At 33.8% G+C, this 18736-nt stretch overlaps 1 protein-coding gene across 1 annotated transcript; it reads left to right on the top strand.

Moving 5' to 3' along the window:
* The first annotated feature begins 4431 nt into the window (after positions 1-4431).
* LOC126880391 (uncharacterized) lies at positions 4432-12306 on the top strand. The gene is made up of 2 exons (XM_050644226.1): positions 4432-4575; positions 11853-12306. Exons 1-2 carry the CDS (start codon positions 4561-4563, stop codon positions 12159-12161), a joined length of 324 nt encoding a protein of 107 aa, XP_050500183.1. The 5' UTR covers positions 4432-4560; the 3' UTR covers positions 12162-12306.
* The last annotated feature ends 6430 nt before the right edge of the window (positions 12307-18736 follow it).

Here is an 18736-nt window from a genome sequence, read left to right on the forward strand (position 1 = left end):
CAGTATTTAAAACGTAAGTATATTTAGGGTAAAAATATATACCACAGCTTTGGCCAACTAATATTTTTTATAATTAATGTTTTTAATTTTAATTTTAAATTAATCACTTTGACATTTGTCAAATTTCCAGTAAACGTTTACATACTTGTCACTACTAGCGCTCGCGAATTTTTAAATATCTCCTCTACGTACGAGCTCACAGCTATCTCCAAGAAAGCTTTGATGTCACTAAGTTATTTAATTATTGATTAATAATTACTTACCTAAAACTTTATTTGAAAATTAGAGATTTTGTTGGGAAAACCCGCATTTCCCGAGGAAAATTTTCATCGGAGAAAATCGGGAAAACATATCTCTATGCAGAATTTAACAGTTTACTGCATGTGTAGCATTTTTCTAGAAGCATCTTAAAAAAGGTCACTGATTTACTTATCTTAGTCGAGGCATTACTGTCGATTTTTGGCGCAGTAAGACGGATTTTAATACAGTTTGGTGCGTTGGATTCGTGAGAATGTCAGAAAATTTTGTGAACTAATATACCTAATGAATAAGAAATCTCAAATTGCATTTGTGCATAAGAGAAATGCATTTCAAAAGTGCATTTTGAAATAGGCAATTATTATAAATTTGCAACTCGGTAAATTTTCTTACTCGGGGGTTTTTGGGGTCGCTGAAAACAAATATGAGGTCGGCGAGACTGGCGAGAGTGTGCAAACTACCTGGTGCCTGCAGCGGGTGTAATAAACGTCTTCCTCTAGAGTATTGTGGTAATTTATCATATAATTGGCTTAAACTCATTACTCGGGGGGTTTTTGGGGTCGCTGAAAATGAATATGAGGTCGGCGAGAGTGTGCAAACTACCTGGTGTCTGCAGCAGGTGTAATAAACGTCTTCCTCTGGACTATTATGGTAATTTGTTAACTAATTGGCCCAAACTTGTTACTCGGGGGTCTTTTGGTCACTGAAAATAAATATCGCAACGACTAAATTCTAATTTCATAGGATATTATAAAAAAACATGATTATTTTGTTCAGGATCTCCATTTTCTTTTAATTTGGCGCTTAAAATTATGTTGGCAGTATTGATATATTCTTGACTAATTTCATGTAGGATTTATTGCCTTTCTCTCTCACACGTTTGTATATGTTACAGTTCAAGTTGATTATCCAGTTGGAGTTGACTTTTCCTAGTTCGAGTCGACTCAAACGGCTGGTTTTAGTAAAAGTTGCTTATAAATATAAAATGAAGATTTTCATTCAACATTTACTAGTAAAAGTAGACTCCAACTAGTTAAAGTATACTCTTCCCAATGCCATTTAGTAAAAGTTGATTCACACAAACAACCGATTCTAGAAATTAAATGTTACTGTATGTCAAATCGTGATATTTATAGTCCAGGCTGTATCGTCGCCCCCGTTAGGTAAATTATTCCAGTTCGATTTTTTTGCACAAACTTACTCAAAAAGAGATCCTTATAACGAATCCACAGGGTGTCAGGTGGTACCCTAATCGAAAAATTGTTTAATCTATTTTTTTAAACAAATTCACAAAAAAAAATTCACTTCGGATATTTTTTTATATCATTAATTGGGGTCATTCGGAGCAAAAGAGGTCTTTTGTGATTTTTCTGTAAAATTTATTGTTCTCGAGTTATACGCGATTTAAAATTTGAAAAATGCGAAAATGACCATTTTCAAGGCTTAATAACTCAGTTAAAAATTATTATTATGAAAGTCAGAAAGTCACCAAATCAAATTTTAGTGACCCTTCTACAAGGTACTGAAGAAATATTTGTCATTATTGTATTACTAAGCTGTTATTTTTAATTGTTAACAATGAGCGCTAGGAGCGTATTGAGGCGGCTGTCAATGTGAGTGCGACTGAGATGCACCATTGGACGGTCGGAAGGGAGGATCTTACTCGCACTCACATTGACGGCCGCCTCAATACGCTTTTAGCGCTCATTGTTGATAATTAAAAATAACAGCTTAGTAATAAAATAATGACAAAAATTTCTTCAAGATCTTGTAGGGGGGGCTTTAAACTTTGATTAGGTGACTTTCTGACTTTCATAATAATAGTTTTTAATGGAGTTATTAAGCCTTAAAAATTTTAGAGAAAAATCACAAGAGACCTTTTTATTATAAACCAAATTTGTCCGGAGTAAAATACTTAGTTATTTATAAAACATTTCGTGAAGTATGCTTTTTGCGCACGCACGCGATATTTAGAGCACGAGCGGGCCGAGTGCTATACATCGCCTAAGTGCGCAAAAAGTACTTCACGCACAGTTTTATACAATATTTTATCTACCAAAAAACAAATAAAAAAAAACTGCAACTCTTCGTCACTGGAATACATTCCTATTTTACAATTTTTTAGAACTTTGACATTTAAAAATTCAAACTTCTGTCAAACCACAAAACTGTCAAAACTTTTTTTTGTAATTTATTGCTCACATGTCATCACCATGACAAGGCGAAAGTTAAGGATATTTGATTATATGAAAATGTCCTAAAAAACAGTGCGAAAAAGTAAATCCCTTTTAAAATACATTATTACTTCAGGCACACTTTAAACCCTTCATGTACTGCTATCTATATTTACAATTTTCACACAATAAAAACTTATACATAATATGAGGTAGAGTAGATAAGAATTATTTTTGTGAATTTGGTTAACAAAAATTGGTTAAACAATTTTTCGACCGCGGTACCGCCTGACACTGTGTATTTGTTATAAGGATTTTTTGGATGTTTGAGTAAGTTTGTGCAAAAAAATCGAATCAGAATAATTTACCTAACGGGGGCGACGTTACAGTCTGGACTAATAAGTAGTTGAAACGGTCAAAACAAATAAGAGACGCACACTCATCAAAAATGCACTTGAGATTATATTCGTATAAATTGTATAATCTACTTTTACTAACAAACAAGAGTTAGGAAGAGTCAACTTCAACTAGTAAAAGTTAATTTAAATTTTTCAAATCAACATCCTCTATTTCTTTACATCAGTTCTCGAGCCAAGATTATTTGGCTTGCTTAATTTTTCTTTTTACGAGTTTAACAACAAATCATAACATTAGCAGAATGAACAACAAGGTTTTAGGTCCGGAAGATCATACACCGACGCTATATTTATAATGAGGAAGGTTCAAGAGAAATCGTTAGAATACAACAAACCGGCATACTTATGTTTCGTGGAGCTTAAGGAGGCTTTTGACAGGGTGAAATTAAAGGACGTTACCCATTTATTGTACGCAAAAGAGGTACCTTTAGCAATAATTAAAACGATCGAAAATATCTACCAGAGCAACACAATAAAAGTAAAAGTTGATGAAGAACTAACTGACCCAATTGAAGCTGGCAATGGGATAAGACAGGGTGACTCTCTGAGTCCTCTATTATTGTTCAACCTGTTCATGGACGAAATAATAAAAAAAGTAAGAACAAAAAAAGGATACCAAATGGGACAAAAACAACTTAAAATAATCTGCTATGTAGACGACGCAATACTAATCTCTCAAAGTGAAGATGATTTACAACTTATGCTGCACCAATTTAATATAACCGCTAGAAAATTGAACATGTTAATTTCCAAGACAAATGCATGGTTATAACAGCAAATATAATAAGGTGTAAATTAGAGCTGGAGGGTCAGATAATAGAACAAGTCATGGAGTTTAAATATCTAGGCATCACACTATCTAGCTACGGAAAGCTAGAAACAGAAGTGAAAGATAAGGTGAATAAAGCAAATAGAGTCACAGGTTGCCTGAATGAAACAATATGGAGAAATTAAAATATCAGAAAAGAAGTGAAAGGCAGAATTTACAAAACAGTCATCAGACTAATATTGACTTACGCGACATAAACAAGATCTGATACAGAAAGGACAAAAAGAATACTAGAAACAGAAGAGATGAAAACACTTCAAAAAATCGATGGTAAGACACTATGGGATATGGCTAGAAGTGGAGATATACGACGGAGATGCAAGGTGGACATTAACAACTGGGTGAAAAACAGAAGAGTAGAATTTACCGACCACATAAGCCGAATGACAACAAATAGAGTAGTAAGGACAGAGAGAGACGGTTCCCCATTAGGAAGACGATCAGTGGGAAGACCACGAAAACGATGGAGTGACAACTTGCTGGAGGCACATTGAAAAACGGATAGAAGAACAATAGGACAAGAAGAAGAAGAACAAATCAAACCTATCTATATACATTAGCACTACTACTAAAAATGTAGTATATTTATTATATTATGAACTTACAGCACTTTTCAAATTATAAATACTTTCATTTCAAACTGCATCTTTTGTTTATAAAAAAATATTTTAGTTCTACCCATGTATACAAAAGTAGACATTATTATTACATTATTACTTAATAATTCCACTTCTTACTAATCGATTGCCGTAGTCTAATGTGTGTCTGTGGACTATGTACTAAATACTTTCACTTTTAATAAGATTAATAGGTAGTGTGCTACATTTGGGTTCCAAAATGGTGTTAACGTGATAGAAGATACGTTTGTTTTCTTTTATTAAGGATGAAATTTTTCTCGGTGAGTAATTGAAATAATTTTGTAGTATTTTATCTTGATTTTGCTTCAAGTGTATATCTACTAAAATCACAATAAAGATGTACTAGAAATAAATAAACCAAGATACGTTGAATGTTATGAGGAGCATAGCCCGATTAGGGAACACAAAATTTTACGAAAACCTCCAAAAAAATAAAGGAAGGATAAAAATTTGGGAATAGGGAGTTGAAATTGTCTATTATTATATAAGAAAAAGTTTACAAATTCTACATCCCCTCCATTTTACAAAAATTGGGAAATAAGGGGTGAAAAATATTTTCTCGGGAGTGAAAAAATATACGTTCAAACTAGGCCCGGAATTGGATAAAATGACTAATTCTGAGTAACTTTTGTTCTATAGAGTTTTTTACTAAGTCAATACTTTTCGAGTTATTTGCGAGTGAGTATGTTCATTTTTAACAAAAAAAATATGTTTTTGGACGGTTTTTTGCAGATAACTCAAAAAGTAAGTATTCTAGCGAAAAAAATATATTCAATAAAAATGTAGCTTATAAAAAATTGAAAACAACAGTGTACGCGTAAGGTCTGCAGACCCAGTAGAAGCAGAGTTGTAGCTAATGAAAAGTAGGTTCTTCTTCGTCAAATTCCAAATCGAATATTTCAATGTGAAATAATCAAAAAACAGAGCACTTTTCGGGGAAAACTGATTACAAATTTTTTAAAGTGTTTAAAAAAGGTTTATTTTTGTTTGTTAAAAAAACTTCTAACATTAAAAATAAGTGAGTTACTCTCAAAATATTGTTGGTCCCTTTTATTTTTTGGTACAAAAATCGAGAAAATCACCCCCTAATTAGCTTCCCAAATAAAATTAATCGATACCGCTTCACAAGTTACTTTACTTATGTATTGTTTATATTATCTATAAGTTTCATTGGTTCAAAGTTCTCATTTTTGAAAAAAATTGGGTTTAAAATAAAACATTTTTTTTTATTTTGAAAAAAAAAATGGAATTGTTCATGGAATTAACTTAAAAATTATTAGTACTTAATACCAAAAGTCTTAAAGAGTAATAAAATGTACGTTTTGCTTTTCTAAATATTTCGGATTTTTTTTCCTGGTAGACAAAAATTGGTTATGCTATGGCTGTTCAAAATTTGCCTAAATCGTAAATTAGTTACTCGTTCAAGCCATTTTAACTACAGCTTTTTCAAAAATAAGCACTTTGAACCGATGAAACTTACAGATCATTTAAACAATACGCATAAGCAAAGTAACTTGTGTAGTGGTAATGACAAAATTTATTTGTGATGCTAATTAGTGGGTGATTTTCGCGATTTTTTTACCAAAAAATAAAAGGGACCAACAATATTTTGAGCGTAACTCACTTACTTTTAATGTTATGAGTTTTTTAAAAAAGTAAAAATAAACCTTTTTTAAACACTTTAAAAAAGTTCAAATGAATTTTCCCCGAAAAGTGCTCCGTTTTTGGGTTATATCACATTGAAATATTCGATTTGGAATTTGATGAAGAAGAACCTGCTTTTCATTAGCTACAACTCTGCTTCTACTGGGTCTACAGACCTCATGCATACACCACTTTTTTCAGTTTTTTATAAGCCATATTTTTGCTAAGAATATTTTTTTCGCTCAAATACTTACTTCTTGAGTTATCTCCAAAAAACCGTCCAAAAACATCTTTTTTTTTCTTTTAAAAATGAACATATTTACTTGCAAATAACTCGAAAAGTATTGATTTAGGGAAAAAACTCTATAGAACAAAAGTTGCTTAGAATTAGTCATTTTATCTAATTCCGGACTTACATATTTTGAATGTATATTTTTCACCTTCGAGAGGGGGGTATTCCCTTCCATTTTTTTTTAAATGGAGGGGACGTAGAATTGTAAACTTTTTCTTATATAATAATAGACAATTTCAACTACCTATTCCCAAATTTTCAACCTTCCTTTATTTTTTTGGGGTCAGATTGTTCTTTGATTGGGCTAGCAGTCCCGAATCATGATATGTAAATCATGATTTGGGATTTACAATGTATATAAATATACATTGTAAATCATAATTTGGAAGTGCTCCTCGTAACATTCAACGAGTCTTGGTTTGTTTATTTCTGGTGCATCTTCATTGTGGTTGTAGTAGGTATAACTGTTTCTTGTTTGTCAAATGTTAATATATAAATATCTAGTATATTTTTAACCCAGAGAAAAATTAAAAAAAAAATGTAACTATAAACATATTTGTCTATTATACGTCTTTATTTACTTCATTTCTTGTTTGGTGCAAGACTCTTCCCTGATTTTATTATGACATTTCTTCTCTCTATGCTTTGCTGATATTATGAATTACATACTTATATTATACAAAATTTGGTATTAATTTTTTCTAGTCTAAGATACGATATACTTAAGGGAGTAGGCGCAAAATCTTGGTCTAATGCTAGATAAAAGCATTTATTTTTTTTCGAATCCTGAGAAAACTAATAATTAAACAATTTAAACGCAGAATGAAAGTTTACATTATTACCGAGATCCGAGAGACCCTGTAAATTTCTGTAATGTTTATTTTAATAAGTTATAGGGGTGAAAAAAGAGAACATTTAGTGTGATTTTTAATTTTAAATATTTCATTCAAAAGAAACTTTTTGTATTCTAAGAGACTTCCGGCCCTCGGTAATAATGTAATCTTTTATTTTGCGTTTAAATTTTTCAAAAATATTTATTAGTTTTCTCAGGATTCGAAAAAAAAATGAATGCATTTAAATAGCATTGAACTAAGACTTTGCGCCTACCCCCTTAAAGTCGTTCGGCAGCGAGCTGTTTAATAAATAAAAATTATTGGATATGTAATTGAGTATGTTCTTCTTCTTCTTTTTGTATAGACATGACTCTGTCTGTTTTTTCAATGTGCCTCTAGTAAGTTGTCGTTCCATCGTTTTCGTGGTCTTCCCACTGATCGTCTTCCTATTGGGGAATCGTCTCTCGCTGTCCTGACTACCCTATTTGTTGTCATTCGGCTTATGTGGTAATTCCATTCTATTCTTCTGTTTCTTACCCAGTTAATGTTTTCCACCTTGACCTCCGTCGTATATCTGTACTTCTAGCTCTGTCCCATAGAGTCTTACCATCGATTTTTCGAAGGGTTTTCATCTCCGCTGTTTCAAGCCATCTTTTTGTCCTCTCTGTGTCGGGTCGTGTTTCTGCCGCGTATGTCATAATTGGTCGGATGACTGTTTTGTAAATTCTGCCTTTCATTTCTTTTCCGATATTTTTATTTCTCCATATTGTGTCATTCAGGCAACCTGCGGCTCTGTTTGCTCTATTCACTTGATGTTCCACTTCTGTTTCGAGCCTTCCGTAGCTAGATAGTGTGATGCCTAGGTATTTAAACTCCATCACTTGTTCTATTATCTGACCTTCCAGCTCCAATTTACATCTTATTGGATCTGCTGTTATAACCAAGCATTTTGTCTTTTTTGAGGAAATTAACATGTTAAATTTTCTGGCGATTATGTTGAATTGGTGCAGCATACGTTGTAAATCATCTTCACTTTGAGATATTAGTATTGCATCGTCCGCATAGCAGATTATTTTAAGTTGTTTTTCTCCCATTTGGTATCCTTTTTTAGTTCTTACTTTTTTTATTATTTCGTCCATGATCAGGTTGAACAATAAATGACTCAAGAAATCACCCTGTCTTAACCCATTGCCGGCTTCAATTGGGTCAGTTAGTTCATCTTCCACTTTTACTTTTATTGTGTCGTTCTGGTAGATGTTTTCTATCGTTTTAATTATTCCCAGAGGTACCTCTCTCGAGTATAACAAGTGGATAACGTCCTTTAATGTGACCCTGTCAAATGCTTTCTTAAGGTCCACGAAACATAAATATGCCGGTTTGTTGTATTCCAACGATTTCTCTTGAACTTGCCTCATTATAAATATAGCGTCAGTGCATGACCTTCCCGACCTAAAACCTTGTTGTTCTTCTGCTAATGTTATAATTTCATTCAATTTGTTTGTTATCACTTTTGTTGTTAATTTTAATGTTGTGTTTAATAAGTTAATCGCTCTGTAATTCTCCGGGTCTGATTTGTCTCCTTTTTTGAAGAGAGATATTAGGATGCTTGATCTCCATTCTTGTGGTATTCTGTTTTGTTCTATTATTTTTTGTATTAGTTTTAATAAGTAGTTGTTTAGTTAGATCTTGTCCCCCGTACTTTAGGAGTTCGTTCGATATTCTGTCCTCTCCTGGAGATTTTCTATTTTTTAATTTTCTTAATGCTTCCTTTACCTCTCCCTCCTCGATGTTTATTTCTTCATTTGTCGTAACTTCAGGTGTTGGTGGTTCATTATCGTCGCCTTTAGCAAATATAGATCGGAAGTAGTCTGCCCATGTTTCCTTCTGAATGTGTTTCACTTTTATTAATTCGTTCATATCCTTTCTTTGCCCTCTGATCATTCTCCATACTTCTTTATGTATTTAGTATGTTAAAAGTTATAAAATCAAGGGGTCCCTATATAATTTTATTTTGACTATGTTAATTAATAATTAAAACATGATAACTTGATGACTTGGGCAGATATTATTTAAGATTTTTTTGGACCATGCTAAACAAAAAAGGTCTTTTGTAATTTTTCTCTAAAGTTGGTCGTTTTTTGGACCATGCTAAACAAAAAAGGTCTTTTGTAATTTTTCTCTAAAGTTGGTCGTTTTCGAGTTATAAACAATTTAAAAATGAAAAAGAACGAAAGCTGACGATTTTTAAGGCTAAACATAACTAAATTGTAATAGGTAGTTCTTATAACTTTCTCACCTTGTAAAATTTTTATTTTCTACGTTTAGCTTGTTAACTAATCCCAGAAAACGGCAGTTCTCGCCAGTGGCGCACAACCCGCCTACATGCGACACTATCCTATGTATATAGATAGGTGCGCGAACGTTTCATTTTCTAAATCTGACTGAATTAAAAATTGGGCCAAATCCCATCTTAAAGTTCAGGAAAAGACTCCCCCATCCATACGTCAACCATCCATTTTGGTCCAAGGGTGTGGATTTAACGGCCCTTCCCATTTAGGATCTGTTTTTCGTTCTCGTCCCCAAAACTAACAAAAATTTCTAAAATTCAAGTCCGACCTTTGCCGCATGTCTAATTTTGAAAATCGGTTATACCATTCAAAAGTTACCCATCTCAGAAATATGACTCAATTTCTATTTAAAAAAGGGAAAATGTTTGTGGGTATGTATGTATGTATTTATGTTAAAAGTTACACCGATCTGAATTTTTTTTCTGTGTTTCAAGAGAGGGTCAGGGCCAATTCAGAAACGGTGTAGTTTGTGATTTTTGACCACCCATAAGCCAGCTATAGGACTGTGTAGGTACAAAACGGCATATTTTTCAGGGGTATATATCTTAGATTCCAAGAGGGATAGGAAAACCGCAAAAACATCAAATCAATAGAGTTGAGTTAAGCTTTCAAATGGTGCCTAAGCGGTCTATACACGGCTCAGTATAGCCGAAAAACTGAAAAACTAAACTTTAGTTTGTGACCGAAAATTTTAGTTTGTGACCGAGATGAAAATACACGAGAAGAATAGCTGGAAGAATAGCTAGTTATGAAGTTTGATACATTCAGAAATGAAGATATAAGAAAAGAACTGGAACAAGAACCGATAATAAGGAAGATCGAAAACAAATTAAGCTGGTTTGGACACATATGGACACATACAACGAATGGAGCAAAAGAGACTAATAAACAAAGAAGGTACATGAAGCCAAGATGGGAAACAAAAGAAAAAAGGGAAGGCTGAGGAAGACATAGATGGACCAGATCCAGGATATAGGTGAAAGATGACACATCAGTATAAAAGGCGTAACTCGACATCCGACGCCCGAAGGGCACTAAGGATTATCAGAAAGAAGAAGAAGAAAATATTAGTTTTTCGACAATGACTCAAAAGTTCAACCTACGAATTGCGCCAATAACTGAGCGTTTGTAGAAGGACTCTCTACGCGTCTAACGGTGTATACCTCATAGCTGGCTAAAATTCTAATTTTTAAGTTATAGGTTTCATAAGTATGATCAAAACTATTTCCTATGAGAAAAATGGTTTTTCAAGCTCAGTAATTCCTTTAGTACCTTCAGTTATCATACTTGACCTTGGATGCATCAGATACTAACTGTCAATACGTTTCAAATTCATGTTTAGTGATCAAAATCGGTCAAGCCGTTTAAAAATTATCGAGCTCCAAAAGTATAATCCCTTTAACCATTATCGCCGAAATGGTTTATGTAGTTGTAGTGGTTACGGCGCTAAATTTGATTGGGCAATCCGAGTTCATTTGCCGGCCATCCCAATATTTTTTCCAGTCTACACAAAAAATGTAGTGTACATTCGATGGACACATAGAATTATATTAAAAAATATATTAGGGTGGCTGAGATATGAACTCGGATTGTCCTATCACAAGTTTAGTGTCGTAACCACTAGATCATTTGGGAGATAATGCGACAAAGGCGACCATTTATAACGCTTAACGTGTAATCGGGAAACATTACATTCTACTTCATACATTTAATTTGTAAAAAACCTTTGAAAACTGCTGATACAAGAATAAAAAACCGCTAAACGCCGTAAAAATGAATGGCGCATACAAATATATTCCAGCTACAAAAGAGCTGATATAGTCTGTTCGCTAAACTCAGACGCAACTTTCTAGATATTTTAGTCGGTAATTTTGCCAATTTTAGTAAAGTTGGCAAAAAATAATTACTAAATAGTTAATAATCACTAAATAGTTAGTAATTTTGCCAATTTTTGCAAAATTGGCAAAAAACAAAAAAATTATCGACTAAAATATCTAGCCAGTTGCGTCTGAGTTTAGCGAACCGACTATACGAATACTTACTACATGGCGCGAAAATGTATTTTCATTTTGATGGAAAATAAAATTACAGTTTTGTTTTAAAAAATTTTTCTATAATATTTGCTAAATTTGAAGTAGAACGCGCCACAAAAGAGCTTTAATGCAAACTGTATCAAAGTTACTATTTCGTGGCACGTTTTACTTCAAATTTAGCAAATATTATGGAAAAATCTTTCAAAATAAAACTAGAATTTTATTTTCCATCAAAATAAAATACATTTTCGCGCCATGTAGTAGGTATTCGTATCAGCTCTTTTGTAGCTGGAATATTGTATGCGTCATTCATTTTTACGGTGTTAGCGGTTTTTTTATTCTTGTAAATAGAATTCCATGATACCTACACTTTTTAAACTATTTTAGGTAATCATTGTTCTACTTTTCCTTTCCACTTCGTACGCCCAAGTTGCAAACCTCTTCAAAGATTTGATCCAATTCAACCTAGCTGGGCACCCTGTACTTCATAAGGACCAACTGTGGCCATTCGATCCTGATGTTGGGAAGAGGCGCTCTAGACAGTATCAGGAATTAAATGGACATTTTGGAGAGAAAGCCATTGAAAGATTAGGTTTGGGAATCGATGGATACGATATCGAAAGGTTGGAGGCTCAGAGAATAAGAGACGCCGGACATCTAAATGGAGTTGATTACAATGGCGCAGATGGATTGTAGTTTCATGGGATATGTTGAAGAATAGTCTTAAATTTCATAAAAATAAAAATATTACTTTCGGTATCATTTTTTATTGCAGATTTGTTAATACCAAATTTATATTTGTACTAGTCATGTAGATGTAATAAACAGTAAATGTAAATAATGGCTTATTAATAATATTACCTATATTAATAATAATGATAATAGTATAGTATGCCGATATGGATGTCAAGCCCAAGAAACCATCCAACATATTACCGGGGGCTGCCAGGCATTTGCTGCAACTGAATACAAGGAACGGCATGACTCAGTTGGAAAGATCCTTCATCAAGAGATAGCTATCAAACTGGGACTTCTCCAAACGGACCATCTTCCATATTATCAATACGTCCCTGAGAGTATGCTTCAGGATGGCAACTACAAGCTATACTGGGACCGCACTGTGCTCACAGACCAAACAGTGGCACATAATAGACCAGATCTCGTACTAGTTAATAAATTAACAATTTAGTTAATAAATTAACAATTTATTAACTAGTACGCGAGTACTAGTGTAGTGTACTAGTTATTAACTAGTATACTAGTACGTGATTAATAACAAGACAGACAACACTAATTGATGTGGCGATACCTAACAGCAATAATCTATGTTCCATAAGGAAAAATTTCCCGTAACTGGCTGTATACCATTAATTACAAAAATTGAAGAAAGACTTCTGTGTAAAAGGTATATTTATTAAAACCCCAATAAAGGGCTACATTAAAAGACAGAACGTTTTCGCTCTAAAGAGAGCATCATCAGTGTTCTAAGCAAGCTCTACATGCTAAGCCACCAAAAATACATAGGTTAAGACCCTTAAAACGCCGACCAAAAGTCTTACATTGGCGTGTATTATGTTGAACCCTGGCGATGGGTGAAAATGAAAAAGATATACCTCACAGCATTATATGACTCTACCACGTGTATGTGGGTGGTTGAGTTGATTTCTCTGTCTTCACAAAGAGAAAGGTGAAAGCCTTTCAAGAGGCAAAGAGAATGGCTTTCACCTTTCTCTTTGTGAAGACAGAGAAATCAACTCAACCACCCACATACACGTGGTAGAGTCATATAATGCTGTGAGGTATATCTTTTTCATTTTCACCCATCGCCAGGGTTCAACATAATACACGCCAATGTAAGACTTTTGGTCGGCGTTTTAAGGGTTTTAACCTATGTATTTTTGGTGGCTTAGCATGTAGAGCTTGCTTAGAACACTGATGATGCTCTTTTTAGAGCGAAAACGTTCTGTCTTTTAATGTAGCCCTTTATTGGGGTTTTAATAAATATACCTTTTACACAGAAGTCTTTCTTTTCAATTTTTTAATAATCTATGTAGTAAATTTACTGAAAAGATGGCCAAGTACAGAGATCTGGAAATTCAAATACGGAGACAATGGAGAATGCAAAGTACCCAGACAATACCGATTATTATGTCTACTACTGGAGTCATTCCGAAAACCCTCCTCGAAAGCATAGAAAAGCTGGGTCTGAATGAACATCTTTATAAGACCATGCAGAAAGCTGTACTACTCGCGACGGCCAGAAGTGTACGAAAATTTTTGGGAGATACTCCAGCATACCTAGTCACCTAAGGCTCGATAAAACGGCAAGTGTCCCACCAGTACATAATCAATATTTTTTATTTATTTATTAACTGCATCAACCATTATCATCATCTACAACCCCGTAGACCAAATACGCATACGCATACGCAATAACCAAAAAATACGCATAGCCTTGATGATAGCCAAACTTCGGAACGAGGACGGCACCTGAAGAAGAAGACAACCCCGTGGTGAGTCTTGTCTAGAACCAATTTCCATTCTTTGCTATCCTTCGCCTTGCTTTTATAATTTCGTACTCTTTCGTCTTCCACCTGGTTCTTAAAACGTGCTATGGTTCTGCCTCTTCGCCTCATTCCATTCGGTCTTTGGTTATAAATGTGTTTTGACGACTCCATTTCGTTCATTCTTTCTAAGTGACCCAGCCACCGCAGCCTGTTTATTTTGATGGATCTCCCAATAGTAGGTTCACTATAAAGGCGGTAAAGCTCAAAATTATAGCGTCTACGCTATATTCCGTTTTCCTACACGCCTTCATAAATGTGTCTATTTTACGTTCAAAACAGCCTAAACGCTCCTCATCGTTTTTTGCCATCATCCACGTTTCTGACGCATAGATGCAGTGCCGGATTTAGGGTACTTGCGGCCCTAGGCCAAATTACCCCGAGCGGCCCCCGAGAACTTCACTATTATGTAATTAAAGCATAAAGCACATTTCATATTATTACATAACTTTTATTTTAATTTTACTTTTTAAAACTGGTACAATATACAAGGCATAACATAAATGAATAAGAATGCCACTAATTATGTTCTATTTGAATACGGTACATAAATAGGTTGAAATGTGTTCACTAATTAAATAATCTTGGTTGGCAAATTTGGCTAACTAAAACCCCAAAACAGCTTCTAACAACAATTTCTATATTTATAGAAGTTTCTAAAAAGAAAATGTATAGAAAGATTTCTATATTTATAGAAGCCTTTGAGATGTGGGTTTTTCGAAGCATGCTGAAGATCTCTTGGTCAGAGCATGTGACCAACAACGAGGTCAAGGTGCTGAGAAGAATAGGGACTGAGAGAGAACTCCTAAATATTGTAAAAAACAGAAAAATGAGTTATCTAGGACATATTTACAGATGAGAAAGATATAACTTTTTACGACTCATAATGGAAGGGAAAGTGGAAGGAAGAAAGAGGTCCAGGAAGAAACAAATGCCCCTGGCTGAAGAACGTAAGAGACTGGACAGGCATGGACACACATTCAATACTAAGAACCGCTCAAGATAGAGAGCAATTTGCTGTAGTTATAGCCAACCTTCAGTAATGGAGAAGGCAACCTTAAGAAGATAGAAAATATTATATAATTCAAAATGTTAGCAAACAGCAGTTATTTGTAAAATTATTAATATTGCTAAAATTATTATATTATAAATTAGTATTGCAGTTAATTGTTAAAATTAAATATCATTTGTTTCAGTCGGAGGGAAAAGTACAAATGACAACAAAAGACTAAAAAAAGCCGAGTTGATAAGACATTATAAGTAAGAGAACAAGCAAAATAGTATGAACTGTACTAGTAATAGGCTATGGTACTGAAAAATAAAAATATTAAGAATACAACAAATAAACTTCTAGATCGTTAAATTTTCACATTATTGTCTTATACTGAAAAACGTCAATGTCATGTTCTTAATTTGGATTAAAGTTGGATTAGTGATTAACATTAACACTCACTCCACTCCATACGCATAATAAATCTCATATCTAAACTCTAAACACTCACTTTTCTAGCTTTTTTGGCTGCAAAATATTTAATCAAATCGTTAATGTCTAAGGCTTGAAAAAGTTCAGCATTTTAAACAAAACTAGCCAAACTAGACAATCTAGAATCTTCGTCAGAAGTCGAGTTCCTCAAGTAGTTTTTGATTCTTTTCAACATGCTGAATGATCTTTCTCCAGATGCATTAGATGTCATCATGCATAGTAGAATGCGCAAAGCCGTGTCCATATTCAGAAATAATGTTGTTAACTGTTTTTCATGAATGAGTTTCAGATGCTCCAAAAGTGTATTCCTCGCAGGCTTGGTAATCTTGTTATCATGAGGTTCTATTTCCAGTGGCGGATCCAGGGAAAGGCGATCGGCCCCCCTTTCAAACCAAGTGATTTAATTTTTTTTAAATCATATATAAAGATTATAAAAACATTCATTTATTTTTATAGAAATTCAGCCAATCTGCCCCCCCTCTTAACGATGCTGGATCCGCCACTGTCTCTTTCTTCATCAAATATAATACCTTCATACCTTCAACAAAGCCTTTGAACTGTACACACTCTTCTCCAAAGTCGCCATCTATGTCGATTCGGTAGTTTTTAGCCAAAATAGAAACTTTTTCCCTGATTTCTTCATTGGGAATTATTGACGATAAGTTGTTTAAAAATCCAAATTCTTCATTAAGACTGAAATAAACTTCGGACCTTTCATTCAATTCTGAATAAAGCATGTCAATTAAACATTGAATGTATTAATCTTTATTAGTAAAATAGTATTCTCTAATTTAAAAAATTGTTTACCGATTTCAATTCAATAATTAGTAAAAATTGTTTTACCAAAAAAGTTTTTTTTTACAAAACGCTGCGGCCCCCTTTTGCTTGCGGCCCTAGGCCGCGGCCTAGTCGGCCTAGTGGTAAATCCGGCACTGCGAAGATGAGGACGGGCTTGATATGAGTTCTGTATATCAATAGTTTAGTTCTTTTTGTGTCTATGTTTGATATTAAAAGTTTGTTTAATCCATACTATGCTCTATTTTTGCAGTTATTGTGTTACTTTGATTGACTTGTGAGTGTTGATATATTATAACCTCTCTTAGTCCTTCGAAAGTATATATTCCAACCGTTAGATCTTCGGGTTTTTCTACTTGCTTATTTTTTTGTCACCTTCATAGAATTTATTTTACTTAGTACCATGGTATGTATTGCCATAATACATAGGTAAGTATTGCCATCTCCCGTATGGCACGATAGGCTATCTACTTATCTGAAAAAAATTGATCCTACAAAAAAAAATTATAGAGAGTACAAGTTTCGTTTTTTAATTTTACATAATATTTGACTAGCTACAAAATAAAAATTTAATGTTTATTGTTTAAAAATAGCAATAATTGGGAAAAAATGCAAAAAATGGAGTTTCTTCTTTAAATTATTTCGATTCCTAAAATATAATTTACAGTCTGTATATTCTGCCAAGAAGAATTTTAGAATACGACTAAAACGTAAGCTAAATTTGATTACGGTCGGTTTAATAAATCGACTATTTAAAGTACTTATTTTGGGCGCTCTACTCTATTTTGGGTTCTCTATTTATCAGATATACATAGAGAACACGGACTTTATCTCAATACGAAAAAATAGATGCTACGTATTTTCTACATTATTATACGGAGTAGAGTCCTGGACACTTTCCGAAGCTTCTTTAAGAAAACTCAAGACATTCGAGATGTGATGTTACAGACGCATTTTAAGAATTTCGTGGGTGGATCTTGTGACTAATGTTGAGGTCCTACGTAGAATGGGCAAGCAAGGAATGCGAGATTATTAACACCATCAAAGAGCGTAAACTAGAGTATCTTGGTCATTTTATGAGGAATGAACAGAGATATGGCTTGTTGCAACTCATTTTTCAGGGCAAGGTACGTGGAAAAAGAGGACTCGGGAGAAGAAGAATATATTGGCTTCAAAACCTGAGAAAGTGGTTCAATACATCCACAACCGGACTATTCCGCATAGCGGCAAGCAAAGTTAGGATAGCCATGCTGATCGCCAATATCTGGAAGGGATAGGCACCGTAAGAAGAAGAATTTTGGACCTGGCATAATTTTGCAATTTTGTAATTTTTTTGTGGACCATGGATTGAAACATTATTATGCAAAAACTATTCAACCGGTCCTTATGAAATTTAGCACTCGTTTCAGGAGTCGAAAAACTTTACAGGAAAAACTGCATTTTTTGCAATTTTTCCCAATTATTGCTATTATTAAACCTAGCTATATAGCCCGTTTTTAACCCAAGAGGAGTAATTCAAATTTCCCGCTCCGTAAAGCTTTTTTGTCCAACCTCAGGCAAGGTTACTCATATAGATATAATAAACATATACAAGGTGTCCCAAAAGTAGTGGAACGGTCGAATATTTCGCGAACTAAACATCGGATCGAAAAACTGAAAAATACGTGTTCAATCATGTTCAAAAATCTATCCAATGACACCAAACACCAACCCCCACTACACCCCCTGGAGGTGGTGTGGAGGGTAACTTTAAAATCTCAAATGGAAACCTCTAGTTTTTCTTGCAGATTTGGATTCGTTACGTAAAAGTAAGCAACTTTTATTCAAGACATTTTTTCGAACTGTGTCCAATATCTCACGAAATATTGAAATATCCTATAAATAAAAAATATCCAAATGAGAAACCAAAAACCGAATTTTTAATCTTTTTCGAGAACCTATCAATAACACCAAACATGTGCCTCCAACCCACCCGCTGGATGTGGGGTGGGGGGTAACTTTAAAATCTTAAATAGCAACCCCTACTTTTTATTGCAGATTCTGATCCGCCATGAAAAATTAAGCAACATTTATGCGAAACATTTTTTAGAATTGTTAATAGATGGCGCTTTAATTGGAAAAATAAGATTTATTAGCGCCATCTATCAGAAATTTTAAAAATGTTTCGAATAAATGGTGCTTAATTTATTATCCGAATCTGCAATGAAAAGTGGGGGTTGCTATTTAAGATTTTAAAGTTACCCCCACCCCACCTCCATGGGGTGGGTTGGAGGGTCATGTTTGATGCTATTCGATAGGTTTTCGAAAAAGATTAAAAATCGGTTTTTTGGTTTTTCATTTGGAAGTGTATTTCGTGAGATATTAGACCGTTTCTATAATTTACCTATGGTATCAGGATAAATCGTTTTTCCCAATTATAGAGCCATTTA

The sequence above is a fragment of the Diabrotica virgifera genome, chromosome 2, assembly GCF_917563875.1.
Source record: "Diabrotica virgifera virgifera chromosome 2, PGI_DIABVI_V3a".
NCBI classification, from domain to species: Eukaryota; Metazoa; Arthropoda; class Insecta; order Coleoptera; family Chrysomelidae; genus Diabrotica; species Diabrotica virgifera.